The sequence below is a fragment of the Panicum hallii genome, chromosome 8 (assembly GCF_002211085.1).
Source record: "Panicum hallii strain FIL2 chromosome 8, PHallii_v3.1, whole genome shotgun sequence".
Classification (NCBI taxonomy): domain Eukaryota; kingdom Viridiplantae; phylum Streptophyta; class Magnoliopsida; order Poales; family Poaceae; genus Panicum; species Panicum hallii.
The window spans coordinates 44,452,118-44,471,769 of NC_038049.1; the positions used below are offsets into that span (position 1 = coordinate 44,452,118).

A 19,652-nucleotide genomic window follows, 5' to 3' on the forward strand; every position below is an offset into this window, starting at 1 on the left:
TTAAATCTACCTTCTCTATATGAAGACCAGGATGCTGCATCTTTAGCTCCATCCCCGCCCACCACATCCAACCTCAAATCAGCACTCCAGCGGCAGCGCCATGGAGTTTGCAATAGGGGCATTAAGCAGCTTGCTTCCGAAGCTGCACGACCTCCTCAGAGAAGAATACAACCTGCAAAAGGGCGCCAAGAAGAACCTTCAGTTCCTCGAGAGAGAACTTGAGAGCATGCACATCGCCCTGCACAAAGTAGGCAACGTGCCTCTGGATCAGCTGGACGAGCAGGTCAGGATTTGGGCACGCGACATTAGGGAGCTGTCCTACGACATGGAGGATGTCATAGACACTTTCCTGGTCCGTGTCGAGGGCCGCCATCCCCACCAGCCACGGAGCTCCAAAGATCTGGTTAAGAGGATGGTAAAGTTATTCAAGAAAGGCAACACTCACCGTCAGATTTTAGAAGAGCTTAAAGACATCAAGGATCGCATCAAGGAGGTGGCCAAAAGACGTGAGAGGTTTGGAAAAAAAAAGACTTTTCATCACTCTATGATTGAGAAAATGATATCTGGATTTTCGAAATTGAAATCCTTTAGGAATATGGTTTTTCCTTCTAAATCTCTCGTTTTTTTTTATTTTCCCTTGGCAAGGTACAATGTTGCTATAGTGAGTCCTGCCACAACCATGATCGATGCACGCTTAAGAGCTTTGTATGCCAAAACGACTGACCTTGTTGGCATTGATATGGCAACGAACGACCTAATCATGAGGTTTACAAATGGAGGAGATGGCATGCCCACAAGACAGCAAAAGGTAGTATCTATTGTTGGATTTGGAGGGCTAGGCAAGACTACTGTTGCCAAAGCAGTTTATGACAAGCTTAAAGGGCAATTTGAATGTGCTGCTTTTGTCTCGGTGTCTCGAAATCCTGACTTGAAGAAAGTTCTCAAGGGTATACTCTGTGAACTTGACAAAGGAAGGCACATGAGCATTCATAACTCAGCATGCGATGAAAAGCAACTTATCGACCAACTAAGAGATTTCCTCCAAGGCAAGAGGTACAGATCAATTTATCAAGCCGGCCTGAAGTTTATTAGAATTACTGGAAAAAGTTGCATTTATTTTACTTTATTTTGTTAATATTTTATTGCCTTATCTCATGCTTACTATAAATTTTCTCATCCAACCATTTATATATGAACCTTGTTGCTAATTCTTCATGGCATCTTGAGAAATCTTATAAATGTTTTGCACTTAACTAACCAATATTACTTATATGGCTCCTCTGCTACCATATGCGTAGGTATTTCATTGTCATTGATAACATATGGGATATAATTTCATGGAATATAATAAGATGTGCTCTGGATGAGAGTGACATAGGAAGTTGTATACTCACAACTACACGCAACAATGACATTGCAGATAGAGTTCGTGGGTGGTCTTACAGACTTCAACCACTTAGTCATGAGAACTCCAAAATATTATTCTACAGAAGAATATTTGGCAGTGAAGACAAATGTCCTAAAACAATTATTGAAGTATCTACAAAGATTTTAAAGAAGTGTGGAGGTGTGCCATTAGCTATTGTTTCTATATCTAGTCTGTTGGCCAATAAGTTGGACAATGTAACAGAATGGTCCAACATATGTGACTGTATTGGGTCTGGACTTGAAAATGATAATGATATGAACGGCATGAGAAAGATATTGTCCCTTAGCTATTATGATCTACCTTCTCATTTAAAGACATGCTTATTAGATCTAAGTACATTTCCAGAAGATTATGAGATAAGGAAGGACCGATTAATATGGAGGTGGATAGCAGAAGGCTTCGTACAACCTGGAAAGATGGCCAATAACTTATTTGAGCTTGGAGAGAGTTACTTCTTTGAGCTTATTAATAGAAGTATGATTCACCCAGTAGAGATGGATGAACAAGGTCGGGCTCAAGCTTGCCGCATGCATGATATGGTGCTTGATCTCATTTGTTCATTGTCGAGAGAAGAAAACTTTGTTAATATCTCAAGAGGAGTTGAGGAAAGCACATTTTGGCGTAGCAAGATTCGCAGGTTATCCCTCCAAGAAAATATCAGGGCTAACATGAACATGGCGCAAGTGAGGTCCTTTACTATCTTTAGCTCTGCCATTAGTTCGATGCCGTCCCTTTCATGCTTTCATGTTGTACGTGTACTGGATCTTGAAGGTTGTGATCTTAAAGGATGTGGCCATCTTAATCTGAGGTACATTGCGAACCTAATTCACCTACGGTATCTTGGGCTAAGACATACATTTGTTGATGAGCTGCCAGAAAATATAAGGAGGCTACAATTTTTGCAAACATTAGACCTATCAAGAACTCTAATAGAAGAGCTGCCATCAGGCATTGTTCAACTACGCCAATTGATGTGCCTATCTGTTAACTATAACACAAGACTGCCAAATGGGCTGAGGAATATGACATCCCTGGAAGTGCTGGAGACAGTGAGGGTGGATGAGGACTCTACCGACATTGTGAAAGATCTGGGCCTTCTCTCCCAGCTGAGGGTGGTCCACATCGACTTCAATCTGCAAAGATGGGAAGGATTGGGTGAGCGCGTGGGCAAAGCTTTGGTGGAGTCCCTTAACAGTCTGCAGAAAATCCAAAGTCTAGAGATCACTGATTTCAGTGGGGAAGACGAGCACATGAAGGAAGGCTGGGTGCCGCCTCCACGACTCCGTAGATTTGTTATGTGGACAGCCAGTTCAGTGTCAACTTGGATTAGTCCTGCGTCGCTTCTCCTCCTCTCCTACCTAGATATAGAAGTTCATAAAATCGAAGGAAATGACATCCAAATCCTTGGGATGCTGCCTTCTCTTCGTCATCTCTGGCTGGGGGCGAGTGGTCATCTACAAGAGCTACCAGTGGAGGAAAGGTTCATGGTTAGCGCCGATGCATTCCCGTGTGCGAGAGTGTGCAAATTCTTCAATTTCGTAACGGTGCCATCCATGTTCCCGCGAGGAGCTATGCCTAGGGTTGAGCACCTCGAGTTCTGCCTCCGACCGAGCCGTTTCTTCACCGATGGTGATTTTGACCTGAGCGACTTGGGCATGGGGCACCTTCCTTCACTCGACCGTGTTGTTATCAACCTGCATAGTGAGCGGGCGGACAGCAAAGAAGATGTGGGGGAAGTGGAGAAGGGACTGAGGCACGCGGCGGGTGTCCACCCCAACTATCCCTCCATTGATGTGAGACACCATTAGGCACGCAGCGTGTTGAATACAGTGCTATTTTTGGTTTGATCTACTGCTGCGTCAAGTTACCACGCCATCAGCAACCACTAAGGTCAGTTACTCCCTTGCCTTTTTTCGAGATTTCATCACTCTCTTCCTAGATAATAGTAGCACACCGTTTCTCTCTTCCTAGATAGCACTACTAGTTTTTAGGGCTAATGCCACGGAGCACATTGGAACAACACAAAATATGTTGCATTAGATAGGTGTTATTGCAACCTTTTTGTAATTCCTTTGCAAATGATTGATGCAATTGCAACCATTTGAAATATGGTTGTGAGTAGCTGATAATTTTGCAACATTTATTATCCGTTATTATAATTTTTATTTTTGTTGCAATATGTAAGGGTTATTGCCACCAAATTCAAAGTGGTTGCGAGTAGTAAATGATATTGCTACGAATTTGTTGCATTGCATTAAATCCTCACGTGCATTGCAATACATTTATCTATATTGCAACAAAAAATTTAGTGGCTGCATGAAGATGATGCTATTGCCACCGATTATACGTTTTGGTGTACGCTAATTTAATTTGTGGCAATAAATCATTGTATTGCAACAAGATATATTTCGCTGGCTCAATATGTAGGTGGACCCAAATAACCAGCAACTGGCCCCGCAAAGAAAAGAATACTGCAGTGGCGTCGTGGTCGAGACGGGCGGCAGACGGAGCAGGGGCGACCAGGCAGCGCGCCATCGTGAGCAGAGCAGCTAGTGCGGCTGGCCGGCCGGCGGGCAAGAGTGCGCCTGGCTGGTGTTCCTTTGCGGCTACAGCTGATCAATTTGCCCCGCAGTAGATCGACGACGGACGTACTACCTGCAGGTGAGTTTAAATTAGGTATTGTAAATTAAATATGCTGCTTATATTATTACTGGTTACCACATCAATGGACTATTTTTCTCTGTCGTTTGCAGTTTTTGTTAAACATTATAGCTTGAGCGGCAGCAGGAGAAAGGCAAAGGATAGACGTTGTTCGTCATGTGCAGGTGAGTTTAGATTAGGAAGTAAATTAAATCTGCTGCAAACCTACTAGGACTATTTGTGTGTGTGCTTTGTGTTAAATAAGTTGCTTTTTTTAATAGAAATAAGATGTAGTACTATAGGGTAAAGATGACCAAATAAAAGTTCTGGCAGAGAGCTCTGGTTAAAGAGAACAACTAATTGAAAATTTGTACACACAATTTTTTAACTGCTTGTCTGTTGGCCAAGAAGTCGGAGGACTCGATGTTGTCTTCTAGGCCCCGCAGTGAAGATTTCATAGTAATTTTGCATAAAATTCTTTTTTTTGTTTTTCTGGACGAAACCCATTCTAGTTACCTGTTTCTATTACAGATTAATTTAATTATGTGTCTTTTTTTGTCATACATGTAGGCCATAGATCACTTTAATTTGTGTCACTTTCATTGAAAAAAGATTTGGAAGCATGTCGTTGTATGATGATAGGTCTTGGGTGTGCCTGCCACAAAGAACAGAAGAGTGGCAGAAAGGATTCAAGAAATTTATGTCATTTGTAGTTTCAATTTAATTAGAAACTTGCGCGACAGCAAGAGGAGGAAGGCAAAGGACTGCCGTTCGTCATGTGTTGGTGAGTTTAGATTAGGAAGTTAAATAAATCTATTGCTAATTTAGCTAAATTTTTGTGCGTTGTGTTAAATAAAGTTGTTCTTTTCCAACAGAAGTGAGATGTAGTATATATACAGTAAACATCAGTAGAGAACATCTAATAATTGGGAATTTATAAACACATAATTTCTCAAACTGCTTGTCTGTTGGCAAAGAATTCAAAGGACTCTATGTATAAACACACATTTGTATTACAGACTTATTTAATTAAGTGCCTTTTTCATTGTTGTATATGCAGGTCATTGATCACTTTAATTTGTGTATCATTTTAATTGAAAAGATTGAGGGGTATGTCTTCGCGCGATGATAGGTCTTGGGTGCGCCTGCCACAACAAACAGAAGAGTGGCAAAAAGGATTCAAGAAATTTATAGAGGCTACATTTGCTGGTACATCTATAGGAGAAACGACACCGTGTCCATGTACAAGATGTCGTACAATGTCCTACCGAACAATTAAAGAAGTTAGAACTCATTTGATTTGCCATAGGATCAATCACAACTAAATATATGCGTGGCAATACCCCCTATTGCCACGACGTTGGCCGTGGCCAAACAATCTATTGCCATAGTGTTGCAACTAAATACTATAGCAACGGCCGACTTGCGTGGCAATGCATGGTGTTGCCACGACATCGGAAATTGCAACAACTAGCTAATGCAATGCTTCTATGTGTGGCAATTACAAGTATGGCAACATGACACAAATACCGTTTCAAGGCATCCATTGCCTTAAAAGCTAATTGCAACGGCTTGCAACTAAATTTCCATTGTGGCAATTTATACCTATTGCAACTATATTGGCTTTATCGCCACGTTTCTTTAGCCGTTGCCATATACTTAAAATCTTGGTCTATAGATTTTTGTTATACTGTTGCCTTTCTTGTTTATAAAGTAATGCCTTTTAAGTGTAGCTCCATTGCTTGCATGCCATTTAGATTCAACAAGATTGGGCTATTGGCTGTGGGCCTCAGGGGGTGTAATGCTCGCGGTGCCAATTCAAGGTGGCGTAATAGGGTCTAGAAAACAGGACAATTAAGAGCAGCATGGATGCAATTTCAATAGCCTTTCGGTTCATGATTGTTTTTTTTTGGAAAACTTTCGTTTCATGATTCATGGCATGGGGTGGAACTGTAGGCACACTTTTTCTTTTGAAGGGTCAACGGAAGGGGAGAGAAGAGAATCCCCCACCTGATTCATTTCATGGCCCCAACGCGGCCTTAGGATAACTAAAGTATTTCAGTACAGCACCATCATCTTTTTGGTTTGGAAAAAGTCTAAATTACTCCTCTCAACTATAGTCTCATTTGGTTCATTTTAACCCCAAACTATGCCCTTTGATTCAAATTACCCCCAATATAATTTATCTTTTTCATTTCTCATTGAAATTTTACAAGATAATAGAACACATCATAACACATGTTAGAAAAAATACATCATAATTTTTTATCATAATTTTGATAGGTTAGGATATTTAATAATAAATTAATCATTGGAGTTTAAAATTATATGAAAAATAACAACGAAAAAATTATAACAATTTTTTTAATATGTATTGTGATGTCCACTGCTACCCTGCAAAATTTGAGATTAAAATTCAACTTATGTATGGAGAAACAAAAAAAGACAAATTGTATTATGTGGTAACATGAACTATAGCATAGTTTAGGGTGTAAATTGAAATGAGTCATAGTTTAGATGGTTATTCGGATTTTGGCTAAATGGAGTTAATTGAATTTTTTCCTTTTAGTTTTACATCGCGTGAGCAAATACAGAACACCAGGCATCACAGACGCCGACGGCCGATTTTGGCAGGCGGCACTCCCACAATCGAGCTTCATTCCTGCAGGCCTGTAAGAGTGCTCGTAAATCCTGCTGCTCATTCCTGAACGCAACACCGTTCCTGCGCTTCCACAGCATCCAGCAGCACAAAATAGTGAAACAGGCAGAGTGGTCGATGGGTCACACTTTTGCCCACCAGTGTCTTTTTTCCATTTAACAGAATAGCTCATCATCCCCTTGCAGATCAAACATACTTGCTAATGAACTTACTTATCTTGCAGGTTCGGCTCCTCTGCGTTGCAGAGGAAAGTTCTGATTTAACATTCGATTCAACCGGCTTATTGACCCAGGAACAAGCTTCCCCGTTTGTATGGACAGTACAGTCTACAGTGCTGAACTGTATAATTGTTGTCTTCTCTTGCAGTGAGCTACTTGAATGCTCGTGCAGGATTGCTGGCTGTTTAATTAGTTTCTTCGTCCACGTACTGATGTACAGAGATCTCTCTGTATTTGATGAAATTATGAATACAAATACGAGCGACATAGCCATGTAATGATTTCGCAACGAGTAAATGATTCTGATTTTGTTCTTCGAGGAATAGATTCCGGTTGTTTCGAACACTGCATTCTGCTTTGATCCTCAGCAGAGCTTCAGAGAACGCGGGCAACAAGATGCGTTTGTCCATGTAGTGGGCCTTGGGCCTCTTGTAATAGCCCATACCTTATTACTCGGGCCGACCCAATCATAATTCCTCCAGCCCAGGCCTACGACTGCTCGGCCGGTCGTCCCCACTGCCGCCGCCGGCGATGTAGGGCGCCGTCTCCTCCGGCGCCGGCGACAACGAGGTGAGAATAAGGTCCATTTCATGCCTCCCTTTCCTTCCTGGGATACGTTTCTTATCTCGCACATTAGTGCTTGATTTGCCGTTTCGTTTGCAATCGCTGTCATAAATCCCCAATCCAAGCTAGGCGGCAGCCGAGAGGTTGCGGATCCAGAATCCATTGCTGCAATGAGTACATTTCTTTCTTCTGCGGCAGGATAGAGTTCTCTGCCGCGATGGGAGGGTCTCATATGAGGTGGAGGGAGGCAAAGTAGGATATTTGCCCAACTGGAAATTAACAACTGAAATGGGCAACTGGGTTCTCATCCGATAGTGTTTCTGTTAGGTTCTTCTATGGAGTCAGCAACAGGATTTGATATTCTATTTTGGGGATGGCAAGCACATGTTATTCTAATGCCTTACCAATCTGGTGCTGGATGATATTGATAGGCTGTTTGGTCATCCTTAATGTAACACGCATTCCCTCCCATGGTGCTTACAAGTGGAGAGGTGATTACTATTAGGTGTACAACGGCGAGCATATGGTACGTTGGTGGATTTTCTTTTTTCCATATTTGGCTCTTTTGAAGTGAGATAAATTGTAATTGTGAAGTGTGAACATTTTTGGATAACGAAGAAACTCTATTTATTGGTGACATATAAGTCCCCCTTTTAATAAAATGATATGTGTAGAGAGAGGGGGGCTTACTCTGTTATAAGTTTTTCATTCTCACTCCATCCAAATTCTTTATAACTTGACGCAGCGGAACTTTCTTTGTGTCACTTGGTAATTAATATCGGCAAATGCTTACCAAACAATTTTAGGTATCAGGGAACATCGCAACAACTTTTGCTGCACTACTCAAAGGTTAAAAGATTGATTATAAAGTTCATCAGCTGAAGGTCTGGTACACTCTTTGTGATAGTATTTGTTTCCAATAGTGTCTGCTGACAATGGCCTGCTGAAGTATATTTTGTACGCGAATCTACTGGCCTACTCCAGCATCAGTTTGGCATGTTCAACCCTATGCTGTGGCTTTTATTTATTGCAGCCTTGATATTCAGGGATGTGTCCTGTGTTTGATTTCTTATTCAGGACTCTTACCCTTGTCTTATTGTCACACAATCAACAAATGTATCGGAGCTTATCTAATTAAATTTCATCTTTATCTAAGGGGGAGGTAACAAGATCGTTGAACTTGATTTGTTGGCTGGCTACTTCATTGCAGGCTTGTCAAGTGATTGATTGATCCTTCTAGGCAGGTTAGTTCTTCCCTATGTACTATTTATCTCTTTATATCATCGTTTATATCCTTAAATGGCTAAGTAACATTTCATAGTTTCTTAAAAATATGTCACCACATGATCAGATCTTGTGATCTTCTGGTACTTTGATTTCCTCTCGGGTAAAACACCATGGCCATAATCTGCTACTCTGCTTTGCTATTTGGTTCACTTAACATGTTGTCTTTTGTTAAGTTGTTTTCCATTTTGTGAATTCACTAAATATGTAGATGTAGGTAGCCTCAACATGTGTTCTTTTCCTTCTGTACATTGTTTTATTTAATCTAACAGAAGACAAAGGAAAGAAACTTTTTAGTCTTATCCATATCAAAGCTATTGTCCAAGTTGGATGCTGTGGAGTAAAAGAGAGCAGCAATGGTTGGGTATTGTCGGTCCATGCACTACCTTATTAATTAATTAGAAGAAAATCTTATCTTAGTTATACGCAGGAGCTGTTTCAACAAGTAGCTGGCTACAAAGGTCCCAAGTGCTGACCACTTATCAACACTTTTTATTTACCTTATCACACTCATTGATTTTCTTATTTGGCCTGCAACTTCTTTCTAGACTTATTGTTAGTGTGATTTAACTTTTTTATTAAATCCTAATGCTAATGAGCTTTATAAGAATAGAAAGATGAAATGATAGATCAGTCACTCTTGCACTAAACCAGTTCCATTCCTTTCGCTCATATTGATATATATATATATATATATATATATATATATATAGTAGTCCAAAAGGATTGATCATTATTGGCCAGAAAAAACTAATGGTAGTGCATTCCACAAAAGAAAATCAGAGGACTTTTGCTTGTTGCTAATGTTTCTGACCTGTTTCCGAACTTACATATAGACAGGGTACATTTGTGTACCAAAATCTCTATTGGAACTGAACTTAAAATAAACAGACTGTTACTCTCTTTAGTACAAATAACATGTGGTCTTTTTTTTATCATATAATAAACTAAATTTTTGTCTATCATGGCCTGTATCTTGTCAGGACTAATACTTATCTATTCCCTGTCTCCTTTTGATGTTTCCAGATGTCATTTTGATCAAGTTTTAGGACTTGATAATTCTATGGGGGAAATGAGAATGTAATTGACATAGCCATGAAGGTCTAAGAAATGATTCTGATCTTTATATAGAAATGCAGTATGCCTTTCTTTATCTGTAAGTGAGCCCGAAATATTTTATTATGATTACAATATGCCTTATCCGAGCCTTGGAAATTATATGAGTTTAGATGTAACATTGAACTTATTATCATATTGTAATGAATAGTAACTGCAAACCATGTCCGCTGTTAATTGATCAGGAGAATATTCGCAGAGATAAATATCATGCATATAGAGCATCGTTGTATTGCACACTATTGCACAAACTGATACAAACTATTCTCGCACTACATAGATACATACATCATGAGCATACCTCCAATATTACCATAGATTTTAAAATACTGAAATCCATACTAATGCAAACATAGCTAGTAAGTACAAGTACTGTAAATCTACTAGGCAGATAACTGAGTGACCTGACCTATATATAGATGTATTCCTTCAGCCTTCAATAGCGAGGGCCTTATTTATTGTAACCAAATTATGGAGCCAACATCCTGATTTCTTCGTCTGCCATCTTCCAGAATATCTCAGGGAATTTGTAATCCCACATAGCAGGTGATGGCAGAGGACAGTGAATACTGCTGCATGTCTTCTCTTTCCCTTCAGCAATGCCCAGGAAAGCAGGTGCCTGTGGTTCCTCGATCTCCCTCCATATCTGATCAATGGGATATGCATCCATGGCACTCTGGGTGCTCTCAAGGGTGCTGGTGACACAGCTACTGCCGTTGTGCGTGTCAGCAGCGCCCATCCCAATGATTGGACAGGTGTCAAGAAGGCAGGATTGGTATGTCACTGAAGAGGATGAGGATGAAGGTGATATGCTCATCTTTCTCTCCTGTGCTTTCTTTCTCATGTGTGTCCTCCAGTAGTTCTTGATCTCATTGTCTGTGCGCCCTGGCAGCCTCCGTGCTATCCTAGACCACCTATATAGAGAGAATTTGATTGCGTTTTATCTTCACCTAAATGTAGTAACCCAGAAAAGCTACTCTCTGGAAAACTTCTTTGGATCAAACCTGTTCCCCCACCGAGCATGGAGCTCAATAATAAGGCACTCCTCATGCGGGGACATGCGTCCATGCTTGAGGCCAGGGTGGAGGTAGTTCACCCACCGGAGGCGGCAGCTCTTTCCTGTCCTGTTGAGCCCTGCATGAAAATAGAGAACATATAGTATGAAGAGGGCTGGTTAGACAGGATTACATTTATGTTTGCGACTTTGCGCTAAGGATTGCAAAATAGCTACCTAAGTTGCAGTTCCCCAACCCCTCAAACCTGAGACTTGGGCAATGAAGTCCCAACGACGGTCACCGAACAGGCGGACAGTGCATACCAGTTGCATGTCCTCCTGCTCTGTCCATGGCCCCTTACGCATCTCCTCTCTCACAGTCACCATGTTACTGCCACACTAACGTTGATCGCTTCTACCTTGGATAGGCTGGGAACCAGTGTTGGTGTTCTTCTTCCTCTGTGTGGTTGTTGGCTCCAGTTTCAGGTTTCGATCCTTGATGAACTCCAGCCTGACAGGAAGAATGTAATTATTATGGAGAGGAAGCCACTATGTCTTAAGCTGTGTGCTGGTTTGCTGGCTTTTGCCACTCATTTATAGGCAACAGGGGAAGCTCTTCTCTCCCAAAAGAATAAATAAATAAAAAGAGGAAGCACTTGCATAGTTACATGACATCGTGGTTGTGACTTAGTGAATCCTATAGATCCTATTATCATTGGGGTTGTGCTCAGACTCAGCTAACAGAATTCTTTTCCTTTGGTTCTTGGTTTGAGTTACACATTATGGAAGGGAACAGTCAAGCCGACTTTGTTTATAATAGATTCGGAATAATACATGTAACTATTATCTCCGATCTTTTAGCTATGTGACCATGAGTTGACTCCACTGTTTTTGTGTAATAGCACAATCATTTTGACATAAACTATAGAGAACACTATGTTCCTTTTCTTTTCTGTGTAATGAGATGTTTAGTTATGTTTTGCAAAAAAAATGGAGAAACTTTTGTGGCTATCGTTATTTTGATTTTTTTTATATCTAATAAGCCATTAGCATTTATACCTTAAGCATATTATTCTTTGATAAGACGAATAGACATCTGAAGTGGATCCTGGTTCTTGCTTTAGATAACCCATATTGAGTACATGATATATGTCTGCGCTTCAAATACATCAACAATGTTCAATCTTTTTTCTTTTCCTTTTTTAGATGCTTCACAGACATTATAAATGAAACTCGGCAGGTTTTTCCACAAATTGAAATAAAAAAGTTCTCCCTACTCTTCATCAGAACTTTTTACCCCATGAATTATCATAGTTGACCATTTAGAAATTCTTGATGCTAATCCATGACATCCATAGAAACCAACAATATATGGAGTGGAGTAGTATGGCAAACCTTCCCTGGACTGTTCCCTATTTCCTTTCTCCTGGAAGTGAAAAGCATTTTCTTTTCTTTCAGCCATTATCATTGGCACTGAGGACTCCATCCATCTTTTCTTGCCAGCCATTATCCTAAGCATAGAGAAATATCTCACTCATGCACACACCTTCAATAGAAGCCATACGCGAATCTGCAAAATGCATATTTTTCCTCTGAGGGTGCCTTGTAAAGTAGTCCTTTTGGTATTAGTTGAACCACGTAAAAGTAACATTTGGTGTGTCTTTATCAAGTACTAGGATGACTTATGCCATCACGCAGTGCATATCTGATTTACCGATGATACCACTGATAGCATGTCTGCAGTGTTTTAGATAGCACGTATCAAAAGTGCAGTGGTGAAGTTTTTTTTACAGAGGGTAGCAGATAGCAGCAATATACCTAGCAGAACATGGCCAGTAATATTTCAAAATTACATATATCAACTAATTAATAAATCAGTTAAAGTAAAATAATCAATTTTCTTGTGGTTGCATATTTTTGTGCATTTTATAGTTTGTTGACTGTTATTGTATAGTGCATGGACAGTGAATTCCAAATGGAATGCAGCTAACATGTAACGTATGATCACATCAAGGTATAGCCAAGTTCCAATGCAAACTTTATGCTTTAGGTAAGCTGCAGGTCGATACAGCAGCCACCTCCTCCCTGTTATAGCTGTCTATTGTAAACAGTCTATCTATCTTGGAGTTTTGATTATTTGCTTTTCGAAGCATGCTTCCTTTTCTTGGTTCAGTATTGCTATTACATCATCAGAGATAAACATGATTTATCATACTAGGAATGCCATCTATGTTATATTTCTGACATCCTAGTTGATTGAGAAGTGAGTGAGATGAATGATATATCCTTTTAAGCTCCTGACCATCATTCTATCACTCATTATTGTCTTTTGTATATCATTTATGCCTGATGGAGAAGAAAGCTGTGAGATGACAGGTTTCTAGACAGTAGGGACCCAATGAGTTTTTTTATTCTCATGACCTAACTTCACCATTGCCATAGAATTAGTTGTTTTGATCTTGAAAGGTTCCCTGAGCACAAAGTTAAATACCATTTCCTGTGTGAGGGTCATGAGGCTGACCCGGATCGAGGGGAGAAAAGGCATGTAAGAAGCTCTGAGGTGGAAGCCACCAACCTGTATTGCTGTCCACTTGGTGGCGGGGACGGCCTCTCACCAACTTGTTATCTTGGCATCTATCCTGCTTTTGGAAGGCTCCCTATACACTGAACACTGCTCTATTCTACTAATGGAGAGCCCAATCGTTCTTCCCATTTTCTCATCCTGCTGTCATTGTTCTGTTTGAGTGTTTGTCTTTTGTGCTGCTTTTATGTGTCTCTGTTGCTTGCTGTAGTCTCTGACCAAGTGACTGGCACCAAGAGCTCATCTTCCTCACATCTCTGGATGTGGCAGCATGTACTAACTTTAGGACTGATTGATAACTTCAGGGTTTTTTTCCTTTTTCCATGTTCATCAAATGCATGACCTAAGTCAAGTCATTTTCTCAGGTTTGTGCATCTGGAATCCTTTGGACTCTCCATTTTTTTGAGAACATGCCATGCACGTATTTCATTAAAAAGGAGAGAGCTTACAACACACCGCACCACAGACGGACACAATGGGAATCTACGAACACTAAGGAGATATGTGCATCTGGAATCCTTTAGACCCTCCATCTTGTTATGAAGAAGTAAAAATTCAATTAACTTTTGTGATAATGATGCTTGTCATAGTATATTCATGAATGAGTATGCCGCACTATGTCAGTTTATTGACTTGTCTGAAACTTTGCAATCATGCAGGAAAAATAATTTCGTAATGCTTTATTTTTATTGAGGATTCATATTGTGCATATGTGCAAAAAAAGAAACAAGCTGTCTATCATCTTGACCATCAACAATCTGAAGATAGCAATTCTCGTCTTATGATGATGGAGACCACCACAAGCTGATGGACCAAGCAGTTCGTTCCAGAAATTCTTTATTGGACAAGAAATGTGAGTCTTCAGAACCGTTTACAGCAGAATTCGATTGTTTCATTATATGGTAGAAAAACCAGGGTTTCTTACCGGTTACGTGAACCCTGGACTCTATTAGTGCTATAATCTCGGCCACAATGTAGATGCCTGCGGGCTGACGAGCCAGACGATTATCCCAAAAGCATAAGGTGATAAGAAACATGGAATTTCGCAGGTGATCCCGGTGACGACAGCGGACGCCGACTGCGACGCAGCCGGAGCCGAAACCACCACCCGTTTCGCATGATTTTGGTCTCACCACGCAGCACACACACTACACTAGGTGGAGCCTAGGGAGGGAGCAAAAGGTAATGGAGCTATCAAAAGCAGGATGCACTGGGCAATACATGGACAGAAACCTAAGGTTGCTTTGGCCTTGTGTGCTCTGAGGTTAGCACATGGTGAGCTCATGGCAACACTTGTCCTGCCATGGGGCGTAGTGGAGATCGGTTCACCCTAACCCTATCGTTGACGCACTAGGCCATTAGATAGACGAGAGGATGGGGTGATGTTCAGCTTGTGGCCGTGATTCAGACATGTCGATGCTGGGGGAATACTAAATTATGTGTGTGCTGGATTTGTTTGAGATGCTGAATTCTGCTGGGTTTGTTTTGCAGGTACGGTCGGAATGATATCCTTGTGCGCGTGGCTCATGCTGGAGTTGTTTACGGTGAACAGTGGAGTCTAGTCTCAGAAGTCAGCCATCACCTACCAAACGTTAGGGCCTGACCCTGACATGAAATGTTTTTGTACCTTAATGATAACACAAGTAATGACAAGCTATAGCTGAATATATATGTTTCTTCCCGCTTGTCTGGCCCTCGGGTTCAAAAGTAGCATTGTTGCATCGACAGGGTTGCAATGTTGCTTTGTGTTGTTATCATTGCGTACGTTCAAAATGACAGCATTTTGCTGTTGTTATGTTAAACTACACTTACAGGCGTCATGAGCTGTGGGATTTAATTCGGTTGTATTTGTTTAAGGATGGTGATAAACACTATGCCACGAATTCCTACATATAAATCTTTGCTGCTCGCATTGATGGCTTCAATGCTCTCACTTTCCTGTGATTGATTAGTGGGAGATGCGGGAAAAAATAATGTTGTTGAGAGATCATCATGTTCGTGTGTGGACGGCCAGGATTATCCTGTTGCTGGTTGTGTCGAGTTTAAGCTCCTCTGGCGTTCATGGTCAGCTAGATCATCTTGGTAAGTAGCGAACTTTTTCCTTTTCCTTTCATGTTATAGCTAAAAGTTGGCCTTTTTTCTTCAATTGTGTCAAACTGTAAATGAATCATGGCATCCACCGGCGAGCCAAGGACACACTGGTTGTCGCAGCTTGATTTATGGGCTTAGCTCAAGGTGGTGTGCTTATATATATCTGAAAGAAAACATAATAATAAATGTTATGATGTGGATAATCTACTAACGTTAACTTTATTGTTCCTAGAAAATTGTTTTGATTAGAAAAAATGCATGCGCTTGTATACACACGTGCAACAATACGCCAATATCCTATCCGAGAGACTGGACGGTAGATTCTGAGATTGATGAAGTTGCTGCAAAGTATCTTGCGGGCATGTTGCCAACCACAAAAGAATAAAACCATTAGTTCTAAAACAAATCTAAAAAGTATGAGCATATATACTGAATCCAGAACTTACTGGGTAGACAGGTTCAAGTATGAAAATCCCAACCGAGAAATTAAACTTACTTTTGCGGTTTCTATGCAAATGGGAATACAATTTATTTAGGATTTTGAGGGCTGTAAACAGTGGTCTCGGCCCAGCAAATCCACACGGATGTTTGGGCCGTATTCTTCCTGCCCTGTGCAACTCTCTGATCCCCAAGTCCAGTAAGGCTCCGCCGCCGCCGGCCATGGCACGGCACGCACGGGGCGCAATGGGGAGTCCTTCCTCACCAGGGTTCGTCTCCATTCCTCACCTGCTCTCCACTTTCTTGCTCTGATGGATAACTATGCTGCCTGCAACAAGTTGCGGTCTTGGCCTCGGTTCTTGCCCGGCTTAATGTAGCGGATTCGGGGGCTAGTAATGTAGGAGCAGATTCAAGTTGCCGTCCAACTGGATTCAAGTTTATTTGTACAAAAAGGCTAGGCAAAATGAATTTAGCAGTGTCTCCGCTAATCATATTATTGCAAAAAATTCGAGTGCTTGTGTGGAGAGAAGCCGCCGGAGAAAGAAAGTTCTATAATTCTGACTAAGTGACTAATGACTGTTATACCAAAAATAATCCCATGAATTCACTATTGCATTCTTTGTTTTTCTTCGAATTCGTGTTGGAGCAAGGAACTTTGTATTTCCGTTGCAGACTTGATGTTGGAATAGATACACTCTGACCCTTACATTCCTGCTTTTCTCCATATTTGTCTATTCTGTTGTAGGTTTCCTAAGCATTGACTGTGGGTATACCACAAGCCCGAATTACACAGATGGAAATACAGGTATAACATATGTTGCCGATGAAGGCTTCACTGATGCAGGATTGATCCACTTTCAACCGAGACAACATGCAACCTGCTGACCTTGAACAGCGGTACTCAACGGTCCGCGTCTTCCCCAATTGGACACGGAACTGTTACATGTTGCGGTCCCTAAAACCAGGAGGAAAATACCTCGTGAGGGCTACCTTTGGCTATGGGAATTATGATACACTGAATAAGCTCCCTGCCTGTGATCTCTATCTTGGGGTTAACTACTGGACGACAGTTAACATTACCAACGCCAGTGTTGCATATGTGTTTGACATCATCACTTTAGCCACGGCCAACTATATGCAGGTCTGCTTGGTAAATATAGGATCAGGAACTCCATTCATATCAGAGATTGACTTGAGGTCACTACCGGACGGTCTATATCCAGCAGTGAGTGCAAAACAATCCCTTGTTTTGCACAGCTTTTTTCGTGACCCGGTCAGTTTTGGGTTCAACCGCTACCACTTTGAAAAAGATAACCACCTCTATAGGTGAGCTGACAAGCAACCTTAATTACATTGTGTCTGTGACTTGGTGTGTTCATATACAATTAAACTTTTGTGAGCTCATTATTAGGTACCCATATGATCTTTATGACCGCATGTGGCAGAAGTACGAAGATGTTCCAATCTGGACAGACATATACGATACCATCTATGGGGATGTCAACAGCTTCTCCAATGATTCCTACAATGCACCATCTGAAGTGATGCGTAGTGTCTCCACTCCAGTAAATACATCTAGAATGGACTTGTGGTGGGGTTCTGACTCATCAATGAATTTTGGTTTCGATAGCAAGTTCTTTGTTGTGCTCTATTTTGCTGAGATTGAGGCCATCAGACAAAATGGCATACGGCAGTTCAATGTTTTTTTTTTGGATAACAACACATTAGCTGATGCATTCAGTCCCCCAAAGTACCTGTTGGCTACTATGCTCTCAGGCACTGTGGAAGGTTCAGGTCACCATAATGTCTCCCTCGAGGCAACAACGACCTCCAGGCTTAAGCCCGCAATTAGCACAATGGAGATATATTTGGTGCGATCATTGAATGAATCAGCCACAAACTCTGATGATGGTAATACATTATGATTTTCAGATTTTCTTTTCCTGTTTCTCCTTAAAGTTGATTACCAGAATCATCTAACTAATGGTATATTTTCCCATAGTATATATGGCATGCAGTTCTCCTACGTGTTTGAGCTAAACGTCATGTAATCTAAAAGAAAAAAAAGCACGACTGGTGGGGGAAAGACCGCCCCCACGGCATTTCACTATGAAGAAATCTCAGTCAAGCCAGCTAAGAAAAACCCTGGACCATGACTTCACCCTATAGGGCCGCACCGAAACCTGGGCAGACCACGTCCGACTAGGTTAGCGAACATTGCAACTACCCCTGGTAGGAGGGCCCAAACCAACCACAGGTGCCATAGGCTGGTGCCCTGCCATTATTTTTCTGATAATTATGCAATCAGACCACATTGAGATGATTCTCTTCATGTCTCTTTTATGTAATATTTTATCAAATAGATTTAATATTTAGCATTGAACTTATCCTTATTTTTTACTTATGGTATTGCAATAATATTGTAGAATCATTGTTGTATAGTACCTTATGGTGCTCTGGTGCATAACATAGAAACGAGGCGTTCATCGATACGTTGGAAAGCTAACGATAAAATCTTTCTTTTGGTTCTGGTCCTAGCTCCAGAATGTTCGTGGATCATTCTGTGTGTCCACGACAAGGTGTTGCATTACCTATTTTGGGCCAAGTCGATCTTTGTATCGTGTCAGTCTTAAACCCATGTTGTGCCCCCCTCCCCCCTCGCCCCCAACCCTAGGACGTCCCCTTTCTGGTATAAACTCAGTAGCCACCACACATTAGAGTTCAGGTTTTGTTTAGTTCTAGTTTTCCATCGAGAAACAGATATCTTTCATTATAACTGTGATATCAAGTCCTTTTGCTGTGAATTAGGGCCTCCGTTCTTGTTCTACACCACTGTGGTGATTAGTCCTTTTGTGATCAGAGCTTGAACCCCATCTTGTTCTTCGCTTCATATACATCTGCAATTTCAGATTGCAAGTTTACCCTTTTTTGCTTGTGTTCTTCGATTCGCTTGCAGACAAAGCCTTCTTGGCAAGGTCAATCGAGTTGTACTTGGTTGATAACCAACGAAGTAGCGGTGTAACGGTTGCAGGGGTTTGAATCGTGTTTGATTTGAAGCCTGGATCGCCAACATCGAGTTCTCCACCAATCGAAACTATCATACATATCGGAAGATTGGGCCAGTGCTACGTTACTGGGAGTGCCTGACCTTAGAGATCTTAACCTGGCCTTGGTTCCTGGGTACAGAGGCTTATTAAAGATGAGGGCAAGCTATGGCAGGAAATGATCAAACAAAAATACATTAGAAGAGCCCCAAACATCTTCTGCCTCCCTAGTTATTCTTCCCCCTCACAATTCTGGAAAGGAATAATATGGGCAGCAAAAGCCTTAAAATTTGGCTATAGATGGAAGGTTGGAGATGGGAAGAACATCAGATTTTGGGAGGACACCTGGTTTTGGCACTGCCCCTTGGTAGTCCAATTCTGGGATTTGTACTGCACCAATAACCAAATGAGTGAAACCTTGAGAAGGTGTGGGATGGTCAGGAGCTGAAACTGACCTTCAGGAGAAACTTTGACGATGAGATGATGGATAGGTGGTTTGAGCTGAAAGAGATAGTTTCTAGTGTGGTTTATTATCAGGAGGGGGATGCTCTGGTATGGGCATATGAGAGCAAAGAGGTGTACTCCACCCAGTCC

The 19,652-nt window shown here is 41.2% G+C and overlaps 2 protein-coding genes and 1 long non-coding RNA gene across 17 annotated transcripts; 2 read left to right on the forward strand and 1 right to left on the reverse strand.

The window, feature by feature from the left end:
- On the forward strand, window positions 1-5,447 carry LOC112902991 (putative disease resistance protein At1g50180). Of its 2 annotated transcripts, XR_003230701.1 has the most exons (6): window positions 1-513; window positions 646-1,053; window positions 1,299-4,090; window positions 4,183-4,254; window positions 4,712-4,853; window positions 5,130-5,447. XR_003230701.1 is itself a non-coding variant. In XM_025972197.1 (3 exons), the coding sequence occupies exons 1-3, from the start codon at window positions 101-103 to the stop codon at window positions 1,422-1,424; spliced, it is 825 nt and encodes a 274-aa protein (XP_025827982.1). In that variant the 5' UTR covers window positions 1-100; the 3' UTR covers window positions 1,425-1,517. The 2 variants fall into 2 exon arrangements, 1 of the variants encoding a protein (XP_025827982.1); XM_025972197.1 differs by lacking the exons at window positions 4,183-4,254; window positions 4,712-4,853; window positions 5,130-5,447 and having other exon boundaries at window positions 1,421-1,517.
- Window positions 5,448-7,414: 1,967 nt separating this feature from the next.
- LOC112902554 lies at window positions 7,415-15,322 on the forward strand. Of its 14 annotated transcripts, none has more exons than XR_003230617.1 (10): window positions 7,416-7,516; window positions 7,709-8,036; window positions 8,317-8,394; window positions 8,667-8,754; window positions 9,821-9,950; window positions 10,423-10,714; window positions 13,851-14,032; window positions 14,145-14,338; window positions 14,535-14,667; window positions 14,977-15,322. It is a non-coding gene; the product is annotated as an uncharacterized LOC112902554 (long non-coding RNA). The 14 variants fall into 14 exon arrangements; XR_003230615.1 differs by having other exon boundaries at window positions 8,317-8,359; window positions 8,434-8,754; XR_003230607.1 differs by having other exon boundaries at window positions 7,446-7,516; window positions 7,709-7,762; window positions 7,838-8,036; window positions 8,317-8,754.
- On the reverse strand, window positions 10,109-11,818 carry LOC112902553 (myb-related protein MYBAS1-like). Its single transcript, XM_025971674.1, has 3 exons — window positions 11,171-11,818; window positions 10,915-11,044; window positions 10,109-10,824 (listed from the first exon to the last, which is right to left on the reverse strand). Exons 1-3 carry the CDS (start codon window positions 11,289-11,291, stop codon window positions 10,380-10,382), a joined length of 696 nt encoding a protein of 231 aa, XP_025827459.1. The 5' UTR covers window positions 11,292-11,818; the 3' UTR covers window positions 10,109-10,379.
- Window positions 15,323-19,652: the final 4,330 nt, after the last annotated feature.

Coding starts and splice junctions, on each gene's coding strand:
- LOC112902991 (XM_025972197.1), top strand. CDS start 101: ATGGAGTTTGCAATAGGGGCATTAAGCAGCTTGCTTCCGAAGCTGCAC. Junction 514..645: donor GTGGCCAAAAGACGTGAGAG/GTTTGGAAAAAA, acceptor TCCCTTGGCAAG/GTACAATGTTGCTATAGTGA.
- LOC112902553 (XM_025971674.1), bottom strand. CDS start 11,291: ATGGTGACTGTGAGAGAGGAGATGCGTAAGGGGCCATGGACAGAGCAG. Junction 11,045..11,170: donor CTTCATTGCCCAAGTCTCAG/GTTTGAGGGGTT, acceptor ATTTTCATGCAG/GGCTCAACAGGACAGGAAAG. Junction 10,825..10,914: donor CATGCTCGGTGGGGGAACAG/GTTTGATCCAAA, acceptor CTCTCTATATAG/GTGGTCTAGGATAGCACGGA.